We start from the raw sequence: 21,035 nt of genomic DNA on the forward strand, positions 1-21,035 counted from the left end.
AATGTTCTTACCTCTATCCGTGTGTGTTGACTTTGGAGGTTGATATACTTTGATCATTTGGATCTTAACTTCCGGTGAAGGTATTTCACTTTTTTCCATCAGTGGAAACCTTTTGTTGAGAAGAATCACTAGCCTTGACAAATTTTATCTCTTTGCTAATACTTGGAGCATCTATTCCCTTATAACCCTATCCTCGTGTATCACGATGATTTTTGCCTGCTCCTAGCATAGTGGATAATTTGCTTGAACTAGTGTTGAACTTTTTCAAGTCATCTTCCAACATCTTGATTTTATCAAGAGAAACAAGGGGTTTTTCTCGAGCGAGGTAAACACTTTCTCTATCATCAAAACTAGTTTGTTGAGAGTTAATCCTTGTTTCAGATTCTGCAAGTTTCTCTTCCAACTAAAAGTACTTTCGATAAAGATTATCACATTCAAGTGACTTCATAAGTAGGTTTTCCTCAGAATCCTTGAGGATCGATTTGTTAGATTGATTCGAAACATAAACACTTGCGTAACAACTTCTCAATTTCTTGTTTGCACGACAGAGATTAGTCAGAAAAGGTAGCTTAACATACTCTAAGACTTCCCCATCAATATCTCTATCAATATCTAAATCACCTTCATGAGAAAGTTCATCCAACTGTTCTTCTAGGCTTGATTCCCATAAGTCAAAAGTTTCTACATCAAATAATATCTTTGAATTGGTCTTGAATATTAGGAGGACAACTCAATATATTCGGTAAAAGTACCAGGTTTTCAGGAATTTTAGAATAATCAAATTCACCCGTCTGTATTGGACTTTTACGTACCATTTCTCTTAAGTGAGTATAACTGTTGAACTGAAATCTTTATATCTTGTCCATTCGATCTCATGTTATAATTTTTGCAGAAGATCATGCATGTTGATGGACTTTTTTTGTACTGCTAGTGGGTCTTTATGAAGGCGGTGATGCAGTACCTTAATGGCTAATACTCTTTTGTATTATAGTATCTCTTAATTTGTATTGCACTAGAAATAACCCGTAACGGCACGACATGAGAAAAATGTTAATCTAATTTCATGGTTTTTTTTCGGCAATTCTCAAATATTACACAAGTTGACGAAGGTTGGCTGTTTTCGATTTTAAAAAAATATGAGTCAAAGAATATTTTCTTTTTCTTTTATTTTTGAGTAATAAAATATGAGTGTGGAAAAATGAAGTTTAAATAGTTGTAATATTTAATTATTCACTTTATTGTTTTGTTGCCACATTAGATTTTTTAATTAATCGGTGAGGAACTGATTATGTGGGTTATCAATGCGTATATCCATAATGGAAGAAGGTTACAGATCTTGCATCCGTCAGATGTCCATGGCTGGGATGAGATTGAGATAGTCGGATGCAAAGTTTGTCTCTAAAAATGTTATCCAACCATCCAAGACACAAAAACCCCTTCTGTTTTGTATTATAGATTCAAGTTCTAACTGTAACGAACGTCACTTGGTTTGAAATTGCAAGTAAAAACACATAAAAAATGATGGCGACGGTGATAAAGGTGGTGGTACCGGTAGCGGAGGTAATGATGGAGGAATGACAAAATATGAGAATCCACTAGTTTACGTATAGGTTTATGCTCAGGATTTAGATTAATGCAAAAAAATAATGTATATATTTTGTCTTGGAATATCCCAAAAATCCACAAAATTTTTGGGTCCCTAATAATTCATAAAAATCAATAGGATAGAATTTCATAGCCATAAAATTAATACTTTAGAAACTTAAGGAATCCAAATAAATTTTAATTCAATACGATAGAAATTTGGAAATCTTAATCATCCTGATAATTCGTGATTCAATATACCCCTGTAACGTTCCGTAGTGTGGTGCTCATGTCAGCAAAGTGATTGAAGAGATTAGATTTAGCACCACACCAATACCGCTTGACTGGACCTTTTGGCAGCCTTAACCACTGGCTCAAAACCCATCCACCTACCTTGACCATCTAGCCAGCTAAGGTCGGTCGGTACTTCAGCAGGCGTATTACCAATGCTAATTGGATAGCCTATCATGTTATATACACCCACCACACACCAAACATCCCTCTTCAATTATCAGAAAAAAGAGGTAAAAAAATTTTCTTGTCTTTCTCACTCTAATCAGAGATCTTCTTTACAGTGGGGCGCCAAAAACCCCCTAAAAAAATTGAAAAATTGAAATTACAAAAATTAGGGCTAGAAAATCAAATCTTTTCATAATTATAAGATTTTATTTATCGATTTAAGGTGGTTAGGTTTTTGAATTTGATTTGGAAAGAAGAAGAAGAAGAAGAAGGAATATGTCAAGTATGGAGTTGCAGAATACAGTAAAAGAAGCCCTGAATGCTTTATATCATCATCCAGATGATTCTGTTCGTATGCAAGCTGATCGATGGCTTCAAGATTTTCAACGTACTATTGATGCTTGGCAGGTACCGTTTCTCTCTACTGTTAATCAATTCAATTAGTCTGGTTTCAGGGTTTATTAAGGGGTAATTAGGTTTATGTTAGTCGAACCCTAGTTTTTGACCTAATTCCAAGTGAATTGGAAGAAATTTTACTTTTTTTTGCTTGGGGGACACTTGCTTTTTGTGACTGATTTGCTTACACTTTCAAGGAATAAACCTCATGTTAATGATGAATTGTCCATACAGAATCAGATACGAGTTTCTTTGAACAACACACATTATTTTAGTTTGGCTAGTAGTCTACAAGTATCTTATTTTTGTTTTTATTTTTGCAAATTGCCACTATTGTTCTTAGCAATTCGTCAAGATTCCAAATTGATTATCTGGTTTGTAATTACGCAGGTTGCTGATAACTTACTTCATGACGCCAGTAGCAATCAAGAGACACTCATTTTTTGTGCTCAGACACTTAGAAGCAAGGTAGGCGTTCTAATATTTTTCATCTTTATGCAATGTATGCATGTCTATATGTATCATGCAGCGGCTGCAAAGAGTTAAAAATCAACTAGTTAACCTCGATAATTCAAGGGTATAAATAGGTTGATAGTTGCAAAGATATGATGGAGTGCCTCTAGGCTCTTGGGTAATTCAACTAATGTTGATGTTTTTTTTTTCTTTCTCTTGATTTATAGGTACAAAAAGATTTCGAGGAACTACCTTCTGAAGCTTTTCGGCCGTTACGTGATTCGTTAAACGTAAGTTAGCGATCAAATCTTGGCTTGATATACCTAATTTGCAGTAGAAAACTGGCTGCATGAATGACAATTTAGATTAAATTTGTTTGGTTTTGTTGATCTTAAAAATGCCAACTGGTTCCCAACCCTTGTCGTTTTTGATTTTTAAGTTTTTGCTTGATTTAAGAATTTTAAGTATCATGCTATTCTACCTGTGAAGATTATGATAAACCGTGGAAGAGGGAAAAAAATTCATTTGAGGATGGAAAGCCATAAGTTCTCATCTTAGATCAGATTAAGCTATAAAAGTTTTTACGTGCTGATTCTAGTAGCACTGCGTGCACTTTTAATACGAGCAACAGTGCAACTGACGAAAGGTACATAATCTTTAGTAACTAGTTAATTTATTACTAGTTAGTTTGGGAGGAGGATCTACTGAAGATGATTGTATAGGAAAATTGGCCTCTTGGATGTTTAGGAATCTATTGCAGATTGCTTATGGGGTTAATCATTGTTACAACCAACAAGATCTTTGGATAGGATTGATCATGTTGCTATAGATGTATCCAGCAGTTCGTCCATGGGTCCTTACTGGAATTTTATATTCTTTCGCTCATTCATGCTCATGTGATATATACTATATACAGGAGTACATTATCTAAGCACATCTATTGTTAAGACTTAATTTCAAGCATGAATGTCAAACCATATATACACATTTATTAGTAAGATGTATGGTTTTTGATGCTGAGAAGTGATGATGCAGGGCTTGCTGAAAAAACTACACAAAGGACCACCTATAGTTCGAACACAGGTAATTTGTGGTTTTTGCTCTTTTCTTTTTCTTTTTTCTTTTTCTTGTTTCTAATGTGGTTGTTTTTGTACTAACATATCGGTACTAATCTCAAATGTTCTGTTTCCCAGATTAGCATTGCTGTAGCAGCATTGGCTGTACATGTCTCCGCTGAAGATTGGGGTGATGGTGGAATTGTGAATTGGCTCAGAGATGAAATGAATTTGCATCCAGAATGTATTCCAAGTTTTCTTGAGCTGCTGACAGTCTTGCCACAGGTATGATGTATCAAAGAAACTTAGTTCTAAATTTGTAAATTACTCCTCAGACAACAATTTTATATAAACCATATTAGCAAGTTAATCTGCATCTTTAGACTTTAGCAAAACTTGGATTTCCGAGGGAGTTGGTTTTCAACTTCTTTTTTCTACTACCTTCCCGGGTTTCAATTATCATGCATTTGATGTTTTTATATTCAGGAAGCTTTTAGCCACAAGATAGCTGCTCGTCCAGAAAGGCGGCGTCAGTTTGAGAAGGAACTTATTTCTGCAGCTGAGGTTGCTTTTAATGTCTTGACTACTTGTTTGAGTCTGAATGAACTAAAGGAGCAGGTAACTAAATCTTCTTTTATTCAATATTCTTATGGTTGACTGTATTCTTCTTTTGTTTCTTTCTCCATAGCATATGACCAATTAATTAGTCTTTATGAATTTTATATAGACCTGCTTGTGGGTGTGAGTGCTTTAAAGTTATATCACTTGCGCTCTCTGATTATGTAAATCTGGTTTTACAAGATAGAAAAAACTTTTTTTTGCTTATCTTCGTTTTTTTTTTAATAAGATTGAGCTTATTGTTTTGACATACAAACTTCTCCAGTTGATTTACTGTGTATCAGTAGTATATCAGTAGTACTATATTAGGTTTGTTGAAAATCGCATTTCTCTGTTGTAACCTCTCACTAGCTGCGAAGTCTTTTGCTCCAGACATCTGATACACATGCTAGCTCGCAGTTAGATTTTATAAAGCTCAAATTTTGTAAATTTCTGCTGACTACCTGGTTTTGTTTTTATTGATCTATCTACATTGGCTTGTAGGTTCTTGAAGCTTTTGCTTCCTGGCTTCAACTAAAGCATGCGTGAGTCATCCTTCTTACTTTTATCATTTATGGATTAATATGCTGTAAAATTATGTCTCAGTTTAGCGAAGGTCTATGTGTTGATGTATAGAGTTTCTGATTTATAATTCTACTTCACACCGAGATTTTGAGGAGGTGAGATTCTCCGGTTGCATTTGTCTGCGAGTATGATCGTGTTTGTGAACTTGTTTGCAGGATTCCTTCTGCTACCCTTGCATGCCATCCGTTGGTGCACTCAGCACTTTCTGCTTTGAACTCGGAGGTTCTTTCAGAGGCTTCAGTAAATGGTATGCATGTGAAATATTGCGTTTTCCTGTTGCTTCTTGGATGATAAGAACCCATACTTGATGTAGACGTTGTGTAACGTCTATTACATACATATATTTTTTTATCTTTAATAGTTACTCTTACCTCCTTTTTCCATGTCTTCATGTATTACAATATGGGGCATGTAAGACGTGGTACTGGTACCTTCAAATTCCTGCATTGGTCAGTTGGAGTTGATGTTACCACCTGTATTGTAGTGGAAGATCTCCTTTGAATATTCAGTATATTTACATGGCTAGGGATCATGCATTTTGCCAATCTCTCTCTTTTCGAAGAGTCTCTTCTTTCTAATCAATAAATAGAGTGATGGTCACACTTCTTTTTCTGAAACGACTAGTGTGTGAGGCAGTTTTTTTTTACGGGTATGATGATCGGATTAAAAAATACTCCATCCGTTTCCGGAAAAGAGATATTATCACTTTTTCAATTTGTCCTATTTTTAGGCTAAAATGAAAATGTGATAGTATCTCTCTTCCAGAATCGGAGGTAGTAACAATTATTACTTATCTGAAAGCACGATCTACAGTAAGAAGAAAATTAGTCAATTGAATTGCACATTATCACATATACCTGAGTTATCGATTAACTTGAGACTGTTGGATGCTCACAAAGCATTTGTTTTGTGCTTCTGCTTGGGTAACATATTTCTATAATTATTGTTTGTTGTTGTTGTTACTGCAGTCATCTCTGAGTTGATACACTACACATCGGCTCGAAGCTCCGGTGGTGTAGCTGCTCACATGCCCTTGATCCAGCTACTTGTGCCCCAAGTTATGAATCTTAGGGAGCAGCTTAAAGATTCCTCGAAGGTATTTAATATGGTTAAGTTTGCTTGTCCCACTCGTGCTTTTTGGGTTTCTTCTGTTACAGGAAAAGCGATATATAATAGAGAGGCACAAAAATCATACTACCACGGTTCAGTTGATTGGACAGTTTCTATTTAGATCACCCAGTATATCTAGGGTCAGTGGTATCCCTATGTGATTTGAACATCACATGATACAGGTGCCAATATGTCTATATCGTGTGTTCTGGTGCAATCCAAAGATTCCAGGCCATGTTCATATCTATTATGCTTCAACGTTTCTGCAACATAGTTTTTCTCTCGATGATTTTTGGTGATTACTTTAAGCATAATTTATCTCTTGAAAGATACCTATGCTATGATTAACGGCGTTCCTGATTTCGTTTTTATTAGTGTCTTGTTAAGTGTTTTCCTTCTCCATGTTTGTTGGTATATCTTTGTATTCCAGAGTATTGGAGCTTAAAGATCACTAATGTTTTCCGCATTCAGTTTCAAATTCGAATTGTATTTTTGCTGGTGATAATTTTCTTATGTCAGGATGAGGAAGATTTGAAGGCCATAGCTCGGTTGTTTGCGGATATAGGTGATTCATACGTGGAGTTGATTGCCACTGGTACATTTCTACATTGTATTGAAGCTTCTCTCACATATTATGACATGGTTTTTACCTCTTTTGATTCGTAAGAATTCCACTTACGCGTAGAAACATTCTATCTGAATTATGTCTCCATGTACAGAATTTTCTCACACAGATATTTTGGGAAATTAAATATTTCAACAATTGGATTTTTCTCATATAGATATCTTTCGGCAGGTTCCGCTGAATCAATGCTGATTGTGCAAGCACTGATAGATGTTGCTTCTAATCCAGAATATTACATTGCTTCAATGACTTTTAGTTTTTGGCACAACCTTCAAGTTAACTTGACTGAAAGGTGACTCCTCTCGGGCGTATCCTTGCTTGGCTTTGTATTTTGATCAAACAAATGCTGGTACTAATGATTCTATTCTTTTAGGGATTCCTACTTATCATGCGGAGATGAAGCATCCATTGAAGCAGAGAGAAATCGAAGGCTACAAATATTTCGTTCATCTTATGAGTCACTTGTATCTCTGGTGTGTTAAATTTTTTTGTTCAGATGTTTTACGATTTCAAATATATGCTTTCACTCTGTTTCACTCTTTAACATCCAACAGCCGACTTACAAGTTGAACGCCACTTTCATCTTATGTATTATCGAATGCTTGGTTTTCTGTTATTCTTAAAGGTTACCTCTGATAATTGAAGTATCTCTTGTACAGGTTAGCTTCAGGGTTCAGTATCCCCATGATTCTGAAAACATTTCAAGAGAGGATCGCAGGGAATTTAAGCAAACAAGATATGGTAATAATTGGTCATACTCACACTACGGATGTTGTTTGCCATTCATCTATCTGTTTGTACTTAGTAGTAATGGGATCTTCATGTACTGTGAATCAGAAAAACAGCATGTTTGAATGTTAGATTTTCCTACAATGAAACTTTAATAATTGTACAAAGGTTGTTTTGTTATCTACTTTAACTGCATTACCAAGCCTGACTAGTTTTAAAACTTACATTATGCACGGGTTGGAGAATATTTCAGTGATCTAGGCTAAAGAGGTTCAGTTGCTTACTGAAATCGTTTTTGCTGTATTTCTGCTTTAGTTCCCTCTGACTATACAGCATTATATATTCTGAGCACACAACGCCCACGGCATTTATACTAATTGTTTTCATAAAACTTGGCATCCACTTTTGAGACGCTAATAGAATCTCTGATATTGCCAGCTGTTGCAGACGTCTTGATAGATGCAGCATCAGTTCTAGGTGGTGAAGTGACACTAAAAATTCTTTACATGAAGCTTGTTGAGGTGAGGATCCTTAATGAAGTAGATATATGCATTGGTAATCAATGCTGTCCTTAAAAAGGTTCTATAAAAACTTTCAATTTCCAAGTGTTTAATTACTCTTTCACTTTTGATTTTATCAGGCCGCTCACAGCTGTAGAAGTGATGAAACTTGGGACTGGCGCCCTTCAGAAGCTTCTCTATATTGTATCCGAGCTATATCAAGTTATGTTTCAGTTGTTGAAGCTGAAGTAATGCCTCAGGTATGCTTACGAACTTCAGAAATCTCCTGTAATTTCTACCTGCTTTAGTACATATTTTCGTACTTGGTTGAAATGTCAAACAAACTGACATAATCTTTTGCACTAGAGATACGCCCAACATGACAAATTTAGAAGCAGTCTCTTTTCTACTTTGAAAACAAAGCACTTTTCTCTAATGAAGCCTAAACTACTATCTTCCTGATGCTTTTTAATAACTCTAAAATCCCTGTGCCGTGTAAGGGTGCAAGTCTTGACCTTTGAAGTGCTCAAAGGTTGGGCTTTATACAATCCTATCTTAGATTTTTTAAAATTCACAGAGCTTTGTCATTTAGGATAGGTTTATGTGACTGTTATGTTGTCATATTCATACACCACATTATCGTGAATATAAAGCATGCCATGCTGTATGGAATCTTCTTCTTTAAGAAGAACTACAGAGAGGCAATTTATTGATCGAAGAAAAGGAAAACAGTAATGGAGAGGGGCGAGAACCTGACTATAAAGATAAAGAGAATGAAAAGAAATGTTAGCAAAATCTTTTAGTGTATAGAACATATGTCCTCCCCCACGTGGTGAATGCCACCATTGAGTAATTTAGTATGGAATTTATGCTCTTCAACTTTCTCCGTATCATCTATATTTCCATGGTCTTTGACTCTTTATTCAATTTTATAATTGAAAGACAAACATGCTTACAATATACTGTTATCTGGTGAAAATATTTTCGAACAGGTAATGGCGCTGCTTCCAAAACTCCCTCTTCAACCTCACTTACTTCAGACAGGTATTTGATAATGTTATGCAAGTTTAAAAAGATTAGCATCTATTCTGGCACCTGTCATCTTTTATTTGACTTGTTTTCCGTGTGGCACCTTTATCAGTGTGCTTGACAATCGGAGCATATTCTAAATGGCTTGATGCTTCACCAAATGGACTCCCGGTTTTGCCTTCAGTGATAGAGATTCTCATGAGTGGCATGAGTGCCTCTGAAGATTCTGCAGCAGCTGCAGCTTTGGCCTTTAGGCACATTTGTGATGGTAAATGTTCTTCTCTTTTTCAAATCTAGTTGTTTGTAAGCACATACTCCTGTTGGAGATTTCAGCTATTCAGCGGTCTGGTTCGTGTGTGTCCCATAACACTCCTCCTGGCAGATAATAAGAACACCAGGAAGTAGAAAGAAGACAAATATATCCAATGCTCTTACTTCAACATTTTCTGTGTTCATTGGTTTTCTGAAGTGTTTTAACTTTACTCTATTCAGCACCAATTATTTTGTACTTGAGCTAGGATCATTTAGAGTTGTTCTGTGCTTGCAGTTGTATGATATGCCAAAGATGCATAAATCAGTTTATCTTATTGAGGGATCAACTTCTAAAATGTGAATTGAAATAATTTAATTTCTTTTCATGAATAGATTGCCGACAAAAGCTTTGTGGGTCTCTAGATGGTCTATTCCACATATACCATAGAGCGGTTAGTGGGCAAGGTGGCTATAAATTCTCTGCCGAAGAGTCATTGTACTTGGTTGAAGCATTGAGGTAAGAAAGCTGCTTTACTGCATTGCATTGGGTGTGCAGAAACTTTAAGGAAAAATCACTGCATTTTTCAGTTCGAAATGTTTTTTTTACTTTGTTTCGAAACTTCTGTTTCAGTATGGTTATCACAGAGCTTCCTCCTGAAAATGCAAAAAAAGCCCTGGAAGCATTATGCCTTCCTGTTGTGACTCCGTTACAGGTCAGTGTTTTCTAGAAGGCTTACTTTCTAAGTAGCTATTTTACGTAGCACAAATTTGACTATTGATATGATCAACCAGGAACTCATCAATCAAGGTCCCACGCAACTACAAAAAGCACTTGCACGGGAACTTACTATTCATGTTGATCGTCTGGGAAACATCTTCAGGTTCTACTATCTCTTTTTTGTTAAAAAAAACTTTTGAGCAAAGAAAATAAAAATAATCTGCTATCTTGTTTGTTGATTTACGCCTCTTATTTATGAGACTGTAATTGTTCTAGGTATGTTAATCACCCTGAAGCCGTGGCAGATGCAATACATAGATTATGGCCAATTTTCAAAACCATATTTGATCAGTAAGATTCTTGAGTACATCCTTTTTAATTTCGTGGAAATGCGCTTTTTCATTTTCATATCTAATTATGTTTGACTGCTTCTTGTTCTCTAGTCGTGCATGGGACATGCGGACAATGGAGTCTCTTTGCCGGGCTTGTAAATATGCTGTGAGTGTTACTATCCATGTTCTTTAGGGGGTTCATTTGATTTAACCCTTAATTGTTACTACTGTCGGTTTATGTAATTGTTCTATCGACTTTTGATGTATATGTACTGTATTTTGAAATAAGAAGGGTTATGGACATCTACTTTTGATTAATAAGGTTCTTACAACAAATATTAAATGTTCTAAAGGTGAAAACTTCGGGAAAGTTCATGGGAATCACAATAGGAGCTATTTTGGAGGAGATACAGGGTTTATATCAACAGCATCACCAGCCATGTTTCCTATATCTGTCAAGTGAAGTGATAAAGGTCAGTGTTTATTAACCGCAAATTATCTCAGTGTCTAATTGTCTATCATCACTTGTCTAATTATGTTTTCTTGGACGGCAGATATTTGGTTCTGACCCGTCATGTGCAAACTTTCTCCGAAGTTTGATTGAAGCGCTTTTCAGCCACACCACACATCTTCTGACAAAAATTGAGGTAAATATGATTGATGTTTATTACACCATTTATGGATTGACTGACTGATAATTTGCAGCACCTTTTAATGTTTTAATGGTGTTCTGATAATAAACACAATTGTTTGTTTTAGGACTTTACAGCCAGACCAGACATAGCCGATGACTGTTTTTTGTTGGCGTCTCGATGCATCCGCTATTGCCCTCATCTTTTTGTTGCATCAGCTGTATTCCCACCTTTAGTTGATTGTGCGATGATAGGGATCACAGTACAACACAGGTATCATTTTCTCTTCCTTTGAGTGTTTAAAAATTAAACATTATGTACTCTCACCTTGATTAATGTTTCTTTTATTTCTTGTAGAGAAGCTTGCAATTCAATACTGACATATTTATCAGATGTCTTTGACATTGCAAACTCTAGCCGAGGAGAACAGTACAAATCTACCAGGGATACTATTGTAGTTCCTCGAGGTCCAAGTCTGTCTAGAATTTTGATAGCCTCCTTAACAGGAGCTCTCCCTAGTTCTCGATTAGAAGTGGTACGCATATTTAACCATAATACTTATTCTCTCTCTATCACATACATTTTTCTCTCTCGAAAATTGGGACAGTGCTTCTTGGCAGATATGTGTCTTTGGGTAATGTGGATCTTACATTTCTTGTTGTTTTTGAGACATTGAGAGAGAATCTCAATACATTTCTTTGCCAAAAGCAACAATTCTTTTTTTAACATCACTGTCGGTATAGGTACATTCTGTTTATAATTTTATACGGACATGACATTCCATGAGTCACTGAAACCATCCCCTATGAAATTAGAAACCATTAGTTTGTTCAAATGGTTTACTCCTAAAGTTATCACTATATTTCAGGTTACGTACACCCTGCTAGCCTTGACGAGGGCCTATGGGATGATGGCTCTTGAGTGGGCCAAAGAAAACATTTCATTGATTCCGTCAACAGCCGTAACAGAAGTGGAGCGTTCAAGATTTCTTCAAGCTTTATTAGAAGCAGCGTCTGGGGCTGATATTTCATCTTTAACAGCTCCTGTTGAGGAGATTTCGGATGTTTGCCGCCGCAACAGAGCAGTTCAAGAGATTGTACAGGGAGTTTTGAGGCCTCTGGAGTTGAATTTTGTACCTGCTGTATCCTCCTAGTAGAAAGGAAGATAGCAACACACTGTTTTTATATGGATCTGAAATTTTTGGTAGATTTTGTATTTGCTTATGTATCATTGATTGTGTATTAATTTATTGGCTATAGTGAGCGAGTCTCGAGTGAGTTGATCGGATGTCTGTATTTTTTCTCCGTAGTGTCTCTTTTCTGGCACAAAATTTGTATCCTTTTTTTTTTTTGGTTATATCTGTATTTATTTTTTAGTTCCTAAATCTGTTCATTCTTGATCGACTACAGTGGGATTTGGTTAATGTTATTCTGAAATTTTGAACCTTGTTTCTGTACTGCTCTCATCTGCAACTTTATTCTTAAATTTCTGCTCACCGGTCTTGAGCTATTTCTCTGCTACTACTAATAGCTGATTTAGTCTTGGTGTTTAATTTTTTTATCTGTAAATCTGAGTTTATACAAATTTCTTTGAGCTGTAGTGTTGTACCCTCGTATTATCTAGGTTTTGTTCTTAATCCATTAATTTTACAGATTGTCATTGTTTGCTGTTGTTTTCTACATGTGTTGATTCATCTCCTTGCTACAAGATCCTTTCACAGTTTATTACCATTAATATTGCAGGTAGCATACTAACCATCTTGGTGTTCTGATTGTGGCTGTTAGTTCTCTACCTGTGTTTTTGATCTCCCTAGCTACACCCTTCCTAGTTTATATTATACTCTCCCTCATTGCCAGCCTTCTGTGATTGTTATACTAGTTCACTTCCCTTGAGCTTTAACTTTTCTTCTGTTCTCCTGTTGTTCTCTGTTGTTGCTTGTTTGCAATTGATATTATTTGCAAGTCAAGCATCTAATTGGCCTTCTGTTTAAAAATCATCTTTCGGCGACTCTGTTGCGTGGTTTGATTTCAATTCCTAGTTTGGCCGGAAGCTCTATTGCGTTCTTGACCCTTGTTCTCTAGTGAAATTCCGAGAATTCTGCTGCATGTCTTAAGCTCGTCAATTTTACTCAACCTTCTATTGGAAAAAGCCCATTTTCATTTTTACCCCCTAGTTGGGCAGGCTGGGCTGGTCTCCGTACGGTATTAGAGTTATACTAAATACTATCTTGAACAATGTCATAAGTGCAGTCCATTATAAGAACTTGATGGAAGCATTGAGCCAATTGAACACTCTTCGGATGCGCAATGAAGAGATGCGTTATTTCATCTTCCGGACCTACCTTCTTTTGAACCGCGTAGCCTTTCTCTTGAGCGCAAAAAAACAATCGTTGCATCACTTTTCTATCCTTCCATTTATTCCTTTTAATTGTCTCAATTGTTATCATCCTTTAGTAAGCGAAGCATATTAAGTGGTGAAATACCCATTCTCCTAAATTTAGCTTTTTTCTCCATTTCTTGAGGAGTGAGCCGAGCGACAATTGAATGTCCTTCAAGATCCTCCGGACGAGGGTGGTTATGATGACCTTCCACCTTATCCATAGATAAAACCCAATCCTTCCTGTTTTTGCACTTACTAAATACTAGCTTGAACTGACATTTAATTTTCTTTGAGCACTTTCTGTTCTTCCTCGTCGTCTTTCCTTTATACACATAACCCTTCCTCTTGTGACTAACATCGGGATCTCAACTTCTCTCACAAACCATTTCAAAATGAGTTTTGCTTTCTTTTCCATTCAAAACTAATACACACATGGCTTTCTTGGCATGCTCTCTAGCCCAATTCTTCGCATCAATAGGTTCTTCAAATACCAAATCATTGGCGCAGTGATGGGATGTATCTTCGAACATCATACCAACCGGAGAAGGTTGATCTTCCATTGGTATAGGTTGACATTCAATCTACAAGAAATGGAACAACATCAATTGCAATCACAAACAAGTTCGGTAACGTGATAATTTTATCGGGATAACTGAACTCCGCGTTCAGTTGGTAAATCAAGTTGACATGTAACCGAACAAATAACAAGCAAAAAGTTCGGTTACCTTTCATTTTAAACTAGGTAACCAAATGGAACTCTGGAACTTTTGATTTCTTTTGTTTGTTAAGTTCGGTTAGTTGTGCTGTTGGGTTCAAGTTTGCGAAACAACCAAACTTATTACGTACAGTTCGGTTAGTTATTGGTTGCAAACCAACCGAACTTTACGTAAGTTCGGTTAGATAGTTGGTTGGTATGAAGTTTGCGAACCAACTTATTTTACGTAAGTTCGGTTAGTTATTGGTTGCGAACTAACCGAACCTATAGACCCTAAAGTTCGGTTACATTTTGGACAAACCGAACATAACTCTATAATCCTATTTACAAAGTTCAGTAACATGTCTGTTAACCAAACTTCAAAAAACCTCCATTAATAGCGAGTTCGGTAACCTGCGTGTTTGAAAAAAGTAACCGAACTACACTTTCAGATGAGTTCGGTTACTTGTTCTTCACACAAAGTAATAGAACAAGCACATATCTACTTCACAAATTTACATTTTTTTTGATAACTAGGAGCAATTCAACCAACATTATCTAAGTTTAGAGCATACCTGGGTACCCAAATACTCTTCCTCCGGTTGTGGTTGGTAAAATCCATCGTTTTCATCTTGAGATTGGTTTTGGGGAAGAATACAATCACCATCTAAGAAATAATTCATATCCGGATCATTGTGAAGATTGACAAATACTCTAGGAGAGGAAGAAGATGAAGATTTATGAGCTATCATTAATTGAATCATCACTTGAATACTCTAGCTTAGTGAACTCAATTTTTTTTTATTTTCCATGTTTTTCTTCTTCATCTTCTCTAACATTACTCTCTCAATAATTCTATTTTTTTTAAACATCTGATTTTTTAATCTCAATTCTTTATTAAAAATCATTACACTAACTAATATTAACATTAACTAATCATTACCCAAAAATAATCAGGAGGGTAATTTAGGTATTATAATAAATATCTAGATAAGGGGTGACCTAGATTTACTTCTAATGTCTTACCCAAAATAAAAGAATGGTCTCCCAAAAAAATATTGGTCCCTAAAAAATGGTTCTTATACTAAAGTACCATTTTCTAGGGACTCCTCCGTTTTTGAGGGACCATGGCCATCTATTGTGATGAGCTAGGGGCATCCTAGTTATAGTACATGACAAGTTACCCCCTATTTAAATTGGCATAACTAAATTTAAAACTAACAACCTATACTTAATACTTAATCTAATTAATAAACACAAAAATAAAAACACCATGGATACAAAATTTTGCTTCGTTACGTGAAATAATTTGAGAACATAAACACTTTTGAAAGGAATTTGAAAGGAGCATTATAGTGTGATCTCGCATAATTATCTACTGCGCAAGTGTAGATGGGGAAAAACGGTTTGCTGATTTTTCAGGAAGTGAAGAAACGACCGTGATGCACTGCACGTGAGTGCTTTGAGTTTGAAAGATCAATCTGTAGGACTCCGGCCTAAACCAGGACAATGGAAGTTCTAGAGTCAATTCGGTCTCAAAGAGGGAAGAGGGTCGATCTGTAGGAGGGAAGCTGACAAGTGTGTGAGATCAATGATGATCTAGGATTGTGAATGTGTTTAAGGTTTCTGCAAATTTTCTATGAACTGTTGAGTTCGAATAATTTCTGGTCGATTGATGGAATTCTTGAGAGTGATTCTGTGAACTGTTGAGTTCGAATAATTTCTGGTCGATTGAAGGAATTCTTGAGAGTGATTGCTCGAAAAATTGTCTGTCTTTGAATAGTGGATTCAGAGACTTATTTATATTGCCAGAATAGTAGACACATTGATCTCCAGTAAGTGTGACAGTTTCTCGAGTGAAAGAGTGAGAAAGTGGGAAATTGTGTGTTAACCAGTTCCAGGTCGTGCGGAGACTTGGATAGATACCATATATATGTGTGACACATTTTTAGGGGGAACCGATCCTATGGACATGTGCAACACATTTTTAGGCAAAGGGGAACCGATCCTATGGACATGTGCAACACATATAAGTTAGATACCATATATATGTGGGTAACCGATCCTAGTACCTAGTCAACCGAATTTTGGAAAGCTAGTGTGACTATGCACAATACTCACATGGAAGGTAGAACCGTTAAATCCATGATTGTGATTGGATGTTTGTTTGATCAATCACATAGTTCTTGAAAGTCAGATGAACCAATTCTAAACTTGTTTGGAAGTGTGGCAAATCGGTTTCAAGGTTATAAGTGTGAAAGAGAACTTACAAAATAAGGATGTTGACATACTCTGAACACGTGCTATGAATGTTTATTTCTTTAATCGTTCAAAGTTATTCCTTAATAGCCAAGGGAAGAGAATCCCAGGATCGAAACATAAGTAAGTTAAGAATCTTTTAATTAAGGTTATTAATTTCATTTTGTAGGAAAATATAAGAGTTAGTAATGTGCATTTACTAATTAGATTTTCCGAGAGATTTCGATCATTATTTTTGGACAGAGCTTTTCCAGGAATTATGGAAACCGAATTTGTGCTTTAATGAATATCTTGAGAAAATTTTCGGTTTTGTAAATTCCTTGGTGTCCAAACTTCCTTGTCTATAAATACTTGAAGTTTTCCTTTCTAGCAAACTAATCCTTCGTAACAACATACTTCCTCTTTTGTTGTTGTTACTGGTGTAACCGCCTATTCGGAGAGGAGAGTAACCTAATTACGCGAAATCTCTCACGACCGATCAGTTTAAAGTCTTCTTTGGGATTGAGAATTTCTACCGTATACTGTTGGTGGGAAACTAGATAATTGCGGTTTATCTTTTGTTTTGATTGATTTGATTGACTAACAGTGGTTGAAATATGATTGCACCTAGTTTGTTTATTCTTGAGAATCTTCTCTTCGGATATAAGATTCACTCAAAATAGTTCAGAGTTTCGACAGGGATCTTTAGACTGTTGTTAGTTCTAAAGAAAATCTTGTGATAATCAATAGTTAACAAACTCCGTTCTGTGCGTGATTGATCACAAGAGATTCAAGTGATCGTGTGTAGGTTTTTATTGAAGGTTTAAGAAGATTTGAAGACAAAGAAGATATTGAAGATCTGACTTGGGTTTATAATCTTTGGTGTGCACAATACTTGTTTTGGTAAAAGAGGATCCAATTAATAATCGGTTTATCCTCGTGGTAGATTGGATTGATTAATTGAGTAGACGGCATCAACACAATTCTTTGGATTAAGAGTGTTGTTGGCTTAATCTTAAACGATTACTTCGGTAATTGAACATAAGATAGATCTAAGGACCTGACGAAGGAGTTTATGTTAAGATAAACGGAAGAGCCTTTGTTTGATTCCTATCACTTGGTTGAAGAGAGTTGATACCAAACAGATTTGTTGTTCCTTTACTGTTTGGAATACGAACCAAAGGAATTGTTCCAAGTACGTGACTTATTTATAAGTTGGAGCCGTGGGAATACAGACAGAACTAGGTGAACTATAGGTTTAGTTGCTTGGTCTCAACTATACGAAGTTAGGTGTAATCTTGTGTAGCGGCTTAATCCTGAGAGTATTCAATTCTGGACAAGATCCTGGAGTTTTTATGCATTTGCGGTTTCCTCGTTAACAAAATCTTTATGTGTCATTTACTTTATATTTTCGCATTATATTTGTTTTATTATAGTTAAAGTAAATTACACAAACTTTAATTCCTATTTACTTGATAAGTGAATCCTATTGTGTTTGGTTAAGTCCGAACCTTTTTATCAAGTAACATACTTCGTTATTGTATTGTCTCGATCTCCCATAGACGATCACAAGAAGTGTGAACCTATTAGTAGTATTGTCTCGGCTCAGTCCATGGAAAATTACTTTCGGAGAAAGGACTTATAGGTAGGAAATTTTTTAGCTTGAGGTATATTTGGGTACCCACGCTTTTTCAATTGGTATCAGAGCAGGAAAACACGAAAAGATCTAAAAATCTTTGTTTGGTGCGATCCAACCTATAAGAATGAAATCGAGTTCTCATGAATCGACTTCAATTAACTACCGCAAAGATTTGACGGAACAAACTATCTATGGTGGAAATCTGCTATGATATCTTTTATTCAATCACGAGACTTTAATACTTGGCTATTAGTCGTCGATGGTTATATTCTTCCAAAGATAGAAAATTCAGAAACTGAGTTTAAACGCTTAGTAGAGTTTTCGAACGAAGAAAAGGCTCTTGCAAAGCAGAATTCAGATGGTTTGAATGCTATAGTACATGTTGTAAGGCGTGATCTACAACATCATGTATCAACATGTCAAACTTCGAAAGAATCCTGGGATAATCTTCAGATCGTATTCGAAGGAAATTCATCATAGAAAGAATCTAGACTTCAAACTCTCATTTCCGATTGAGAAAACTTTCGAATGGATGACAACGACACTTTTGAAGAGTTTCATATTAAACTATCGGAGATAATTAATGCCTCTTTCTCGTTAGGAAATACTATTTCTGAAAAAGATATAGTATGCAAGATTCTCAGATCGTTGCCATCCAAATACGATTCTAAGAAGTATGCAATCGCAGAAGCAAACGATCTTTCAACTCTCTCACGAAGCACACTCGTTGGAAATTTAAAGATATTTGATCATGAATCACAGTCTATTCAAAGTAAAGGAATCGCTTTTAAAGCTGCAAGAATTCTGAAAGCTTCAATGGAAAGGAATAGACAAACAGATGATTCAGATGAACAGATTGCAGAAAATTCTGATGATGAAATTGAACAATCATTGTCGTTAATTACTAGACAGTTTCGAGATCTCTTAAAGAAAATAAATAAAATATTAGTTAAGGATACTTATCGATCTTCTCGCCCACATGATCGAGTTCATGTCAAAAAGGATCATGAAGAAGATGATGATATCAACCGCAGTGCTTCAAGTGTAAAGGGTTTGGTCATATTGCTAAAGACTGTCCCAATCTTAAGAAATACACTGGAAGCAAGGTATTGGATGTGACTCTAGATGCGACCTCTGATTCATACGATTCTGAAGAAGAGGAAACAACTAATATTGCATTAGTTGTCAATCTTATTCCTTCCTCCTCCATTAGTGATTTACCCATTTTAAGAATGAACATGTCTTCCGATGTTATTAAATCACCTAATGGTAAAGGGAAAAATAAGACAAGATGCAAAAACTGTCTCAAAAACAGAATTGCTAAGAGTTGCACATGCAATTCCAGTCAATCCCAAGATACTTCGTTAGTTCGAGGTAACAAAAGGAGATATTTTCATACTATACTAGATCAAGAACACTCTTGTTGTTCAAAATTCCATAATGAGAGAAAATCTCATACTAATGCCACTTGATCAATATTAGAATTCTTTCCTCACCACGTGTGCCAAATCTTTGAGTGAGGAAGAAGAAAATCAAGGCACCTTTGTGTAGATTATGGAAATAATATCTAGTATTTGAAGATATTTGATATATTCATATTTTTAGGAATATTATATTTTCGGTAGTATGAAAAATATAAAAAGATTCTTCTCCTATTTTGATCATTCCTTGTCCGAACTATGGGTCTGGATCAAATGGTTTCTCTGGAGAAGAACAAGATCGGAAAGATAATCTTAAGACTAAGTCTAGATTGTCTCTCGATATTAAGGGTAAAATCAGAAAGGGAGATTGGCTTAGCAAGAAGGAAAGAGAGAATACTCTGAAGAAAGATCAGTGTATTGAGGCATTGACACACTTTTGTGTTCAATCAAAGACAAAATTACATGCTTTTGCAGAATCCTTCACGAAAATTTCTCATCTGCAAGAGATTCTGGTCAAGCAACAAGGTTTTCTACTTGAAGAAATTCAAAAGCTGAAGAGTAGTAATCCACCTTCATTCAGCTCTGACATGAAGGACTAGGTTGCAAGAATAATAGACATCAATTTTTGATTTCTTTCATTGATTGTATTGGTCTATTGATGAATAAAACTATTATGAATAAAATTATTTGATTGGTAATGTTTCTTGTGATAGTTTTCGGTTTACATAGCCTGTGCTTGAATGCTTTTATCTTATTGTTATGTATGTTTATGGGATGTTTGATTTCGGTTTTACTACCTTAATATTCGATGTCATATATTGTGAACCCTTGTGGTTTGGGTGACTTTTTGATTTAGCAGGATTAAGTTCTATCCCATGTTGGTAGGCTTTATCAAAGAATCATGAGGGGTTCTGGTAGAAACAATATGTGAAAATGTCACAATATGTTGAATCTGTTTGGCTTAGCATAAAAGCATATGTGTTTCGACGGTTTTCAACTCTTGCTTGCAATTGTTAAAACCGGTTTTCAACCTTTCTCTGGTAAAGGTTGAGGGTTGTTGTTATTATTTTGTTTTGGCATAAGGATGAAAACATGATGATATTTCGATATCAATTCTCCTTGGACGAAGATACAAACATATTGGAGAAGTGGATGCAAAATTTGAGGTAACAATCTTGTTAGTTAATTGTTTTCCTGTTTAAGAAAATCCTGAGTTTATATTATATATATTTATTGCTTTTGCTTAACAAAATTTCGGTTCAATTGATGTTTGTTCCATGATGTGTGTGTAGATGTGTGTGATTCAATTGGTTCCGGTTAAGAAAAACTATTGTTATCTTGCTTTATTGTGTGATATCAATTGTTTAGGCTTACAAAATTTCGGTGCAATTGCGGTTCTTTTAATGTCTATGTTGTTTCAATTGCTTCCGGTTGAGGTGAATAATTATGAAAGTTGATTTATGTTGGTTTGTATGAATTATTTATGGCTTAACGAAATAAAAGGTGTACGAGATGAGTTATTTAGTCCAATTCGATTCCGGATAAGAGAAACTAAGTTAATTCTGATCTTAGTTAGACTTATCGAAGTGAGGTTTCGGTTATTCAAGT

The 21,035-nt window shown here is 35.6% G+C and overlaps 1 protein-coding gene across 1 annotated transcript; it reads left to right on the forward strand.

Annotated features, from left to right (window-relative positions):
* The first annotated feature begins 2,120 nt into the window (after positions 1-2,120).
* Positions 2,121-12,462, forward strand: LOC113331472 (transportin MOS14-like). The gene is made up of 27 exons (XM_026578181.1): positions 2,121-2,451; positions 2,830-2,907; positions 3,120-3,182; positions 3,928-3,975; positions 4,086-4,232; positions 4,434-4,565; positions 5,049-5,089; positions 5,285-5,376; positions 6,098-6,225; positions 6,759-6,834; positions 7,036-7,156; positions 7,238-7,337; positions 7,524-7,605; positions 8,032-8,114; positions 8,234-8,353; positions 9,086-9,137; positions 9,235-9,390; positions 9,768-9,891; positions 10,006-10,087; positions 10,167-10,255; positions 10,369-10,443; positions 10,536-10,590; positions 10,778-10,897; positions 10,979-11,071; positions 11,184-11,329; positions 11,414-11,591; positions 11,925-12,462. Exons 1-27 carry the CDS (start codon positions 2,320-2,322, stop codon positions 12,207-12,209), a joined length of 2,898 nt encoding a protein of 965 aa, XP_026433966.1. The 5' UTR covers positions 2,121-2,319; the 3' UTR covers positions 12,210-12,462.
* The last annotated feature ends 8,573 nt before the right edge of the window (positions 12,463-21,035 follow it).

Source organism: Papaver somniferum, unplaced genomic scaffold (genome assembly GCF_003573695.1).
Source record: "Papaver somniferum cultivar HN1 unplaced genomic scaffold, ASM357369v1 unplaced-scaffold_125, whole genome shotgun sequence".
In the NCBI taxonomy this organism is placed as follows: Eukaryota; Viridiplantae; Streptophyta; class Magnoliopsida; order Ranunculales; family Papaveraceae; genus Papaver; species Papaver somniferum.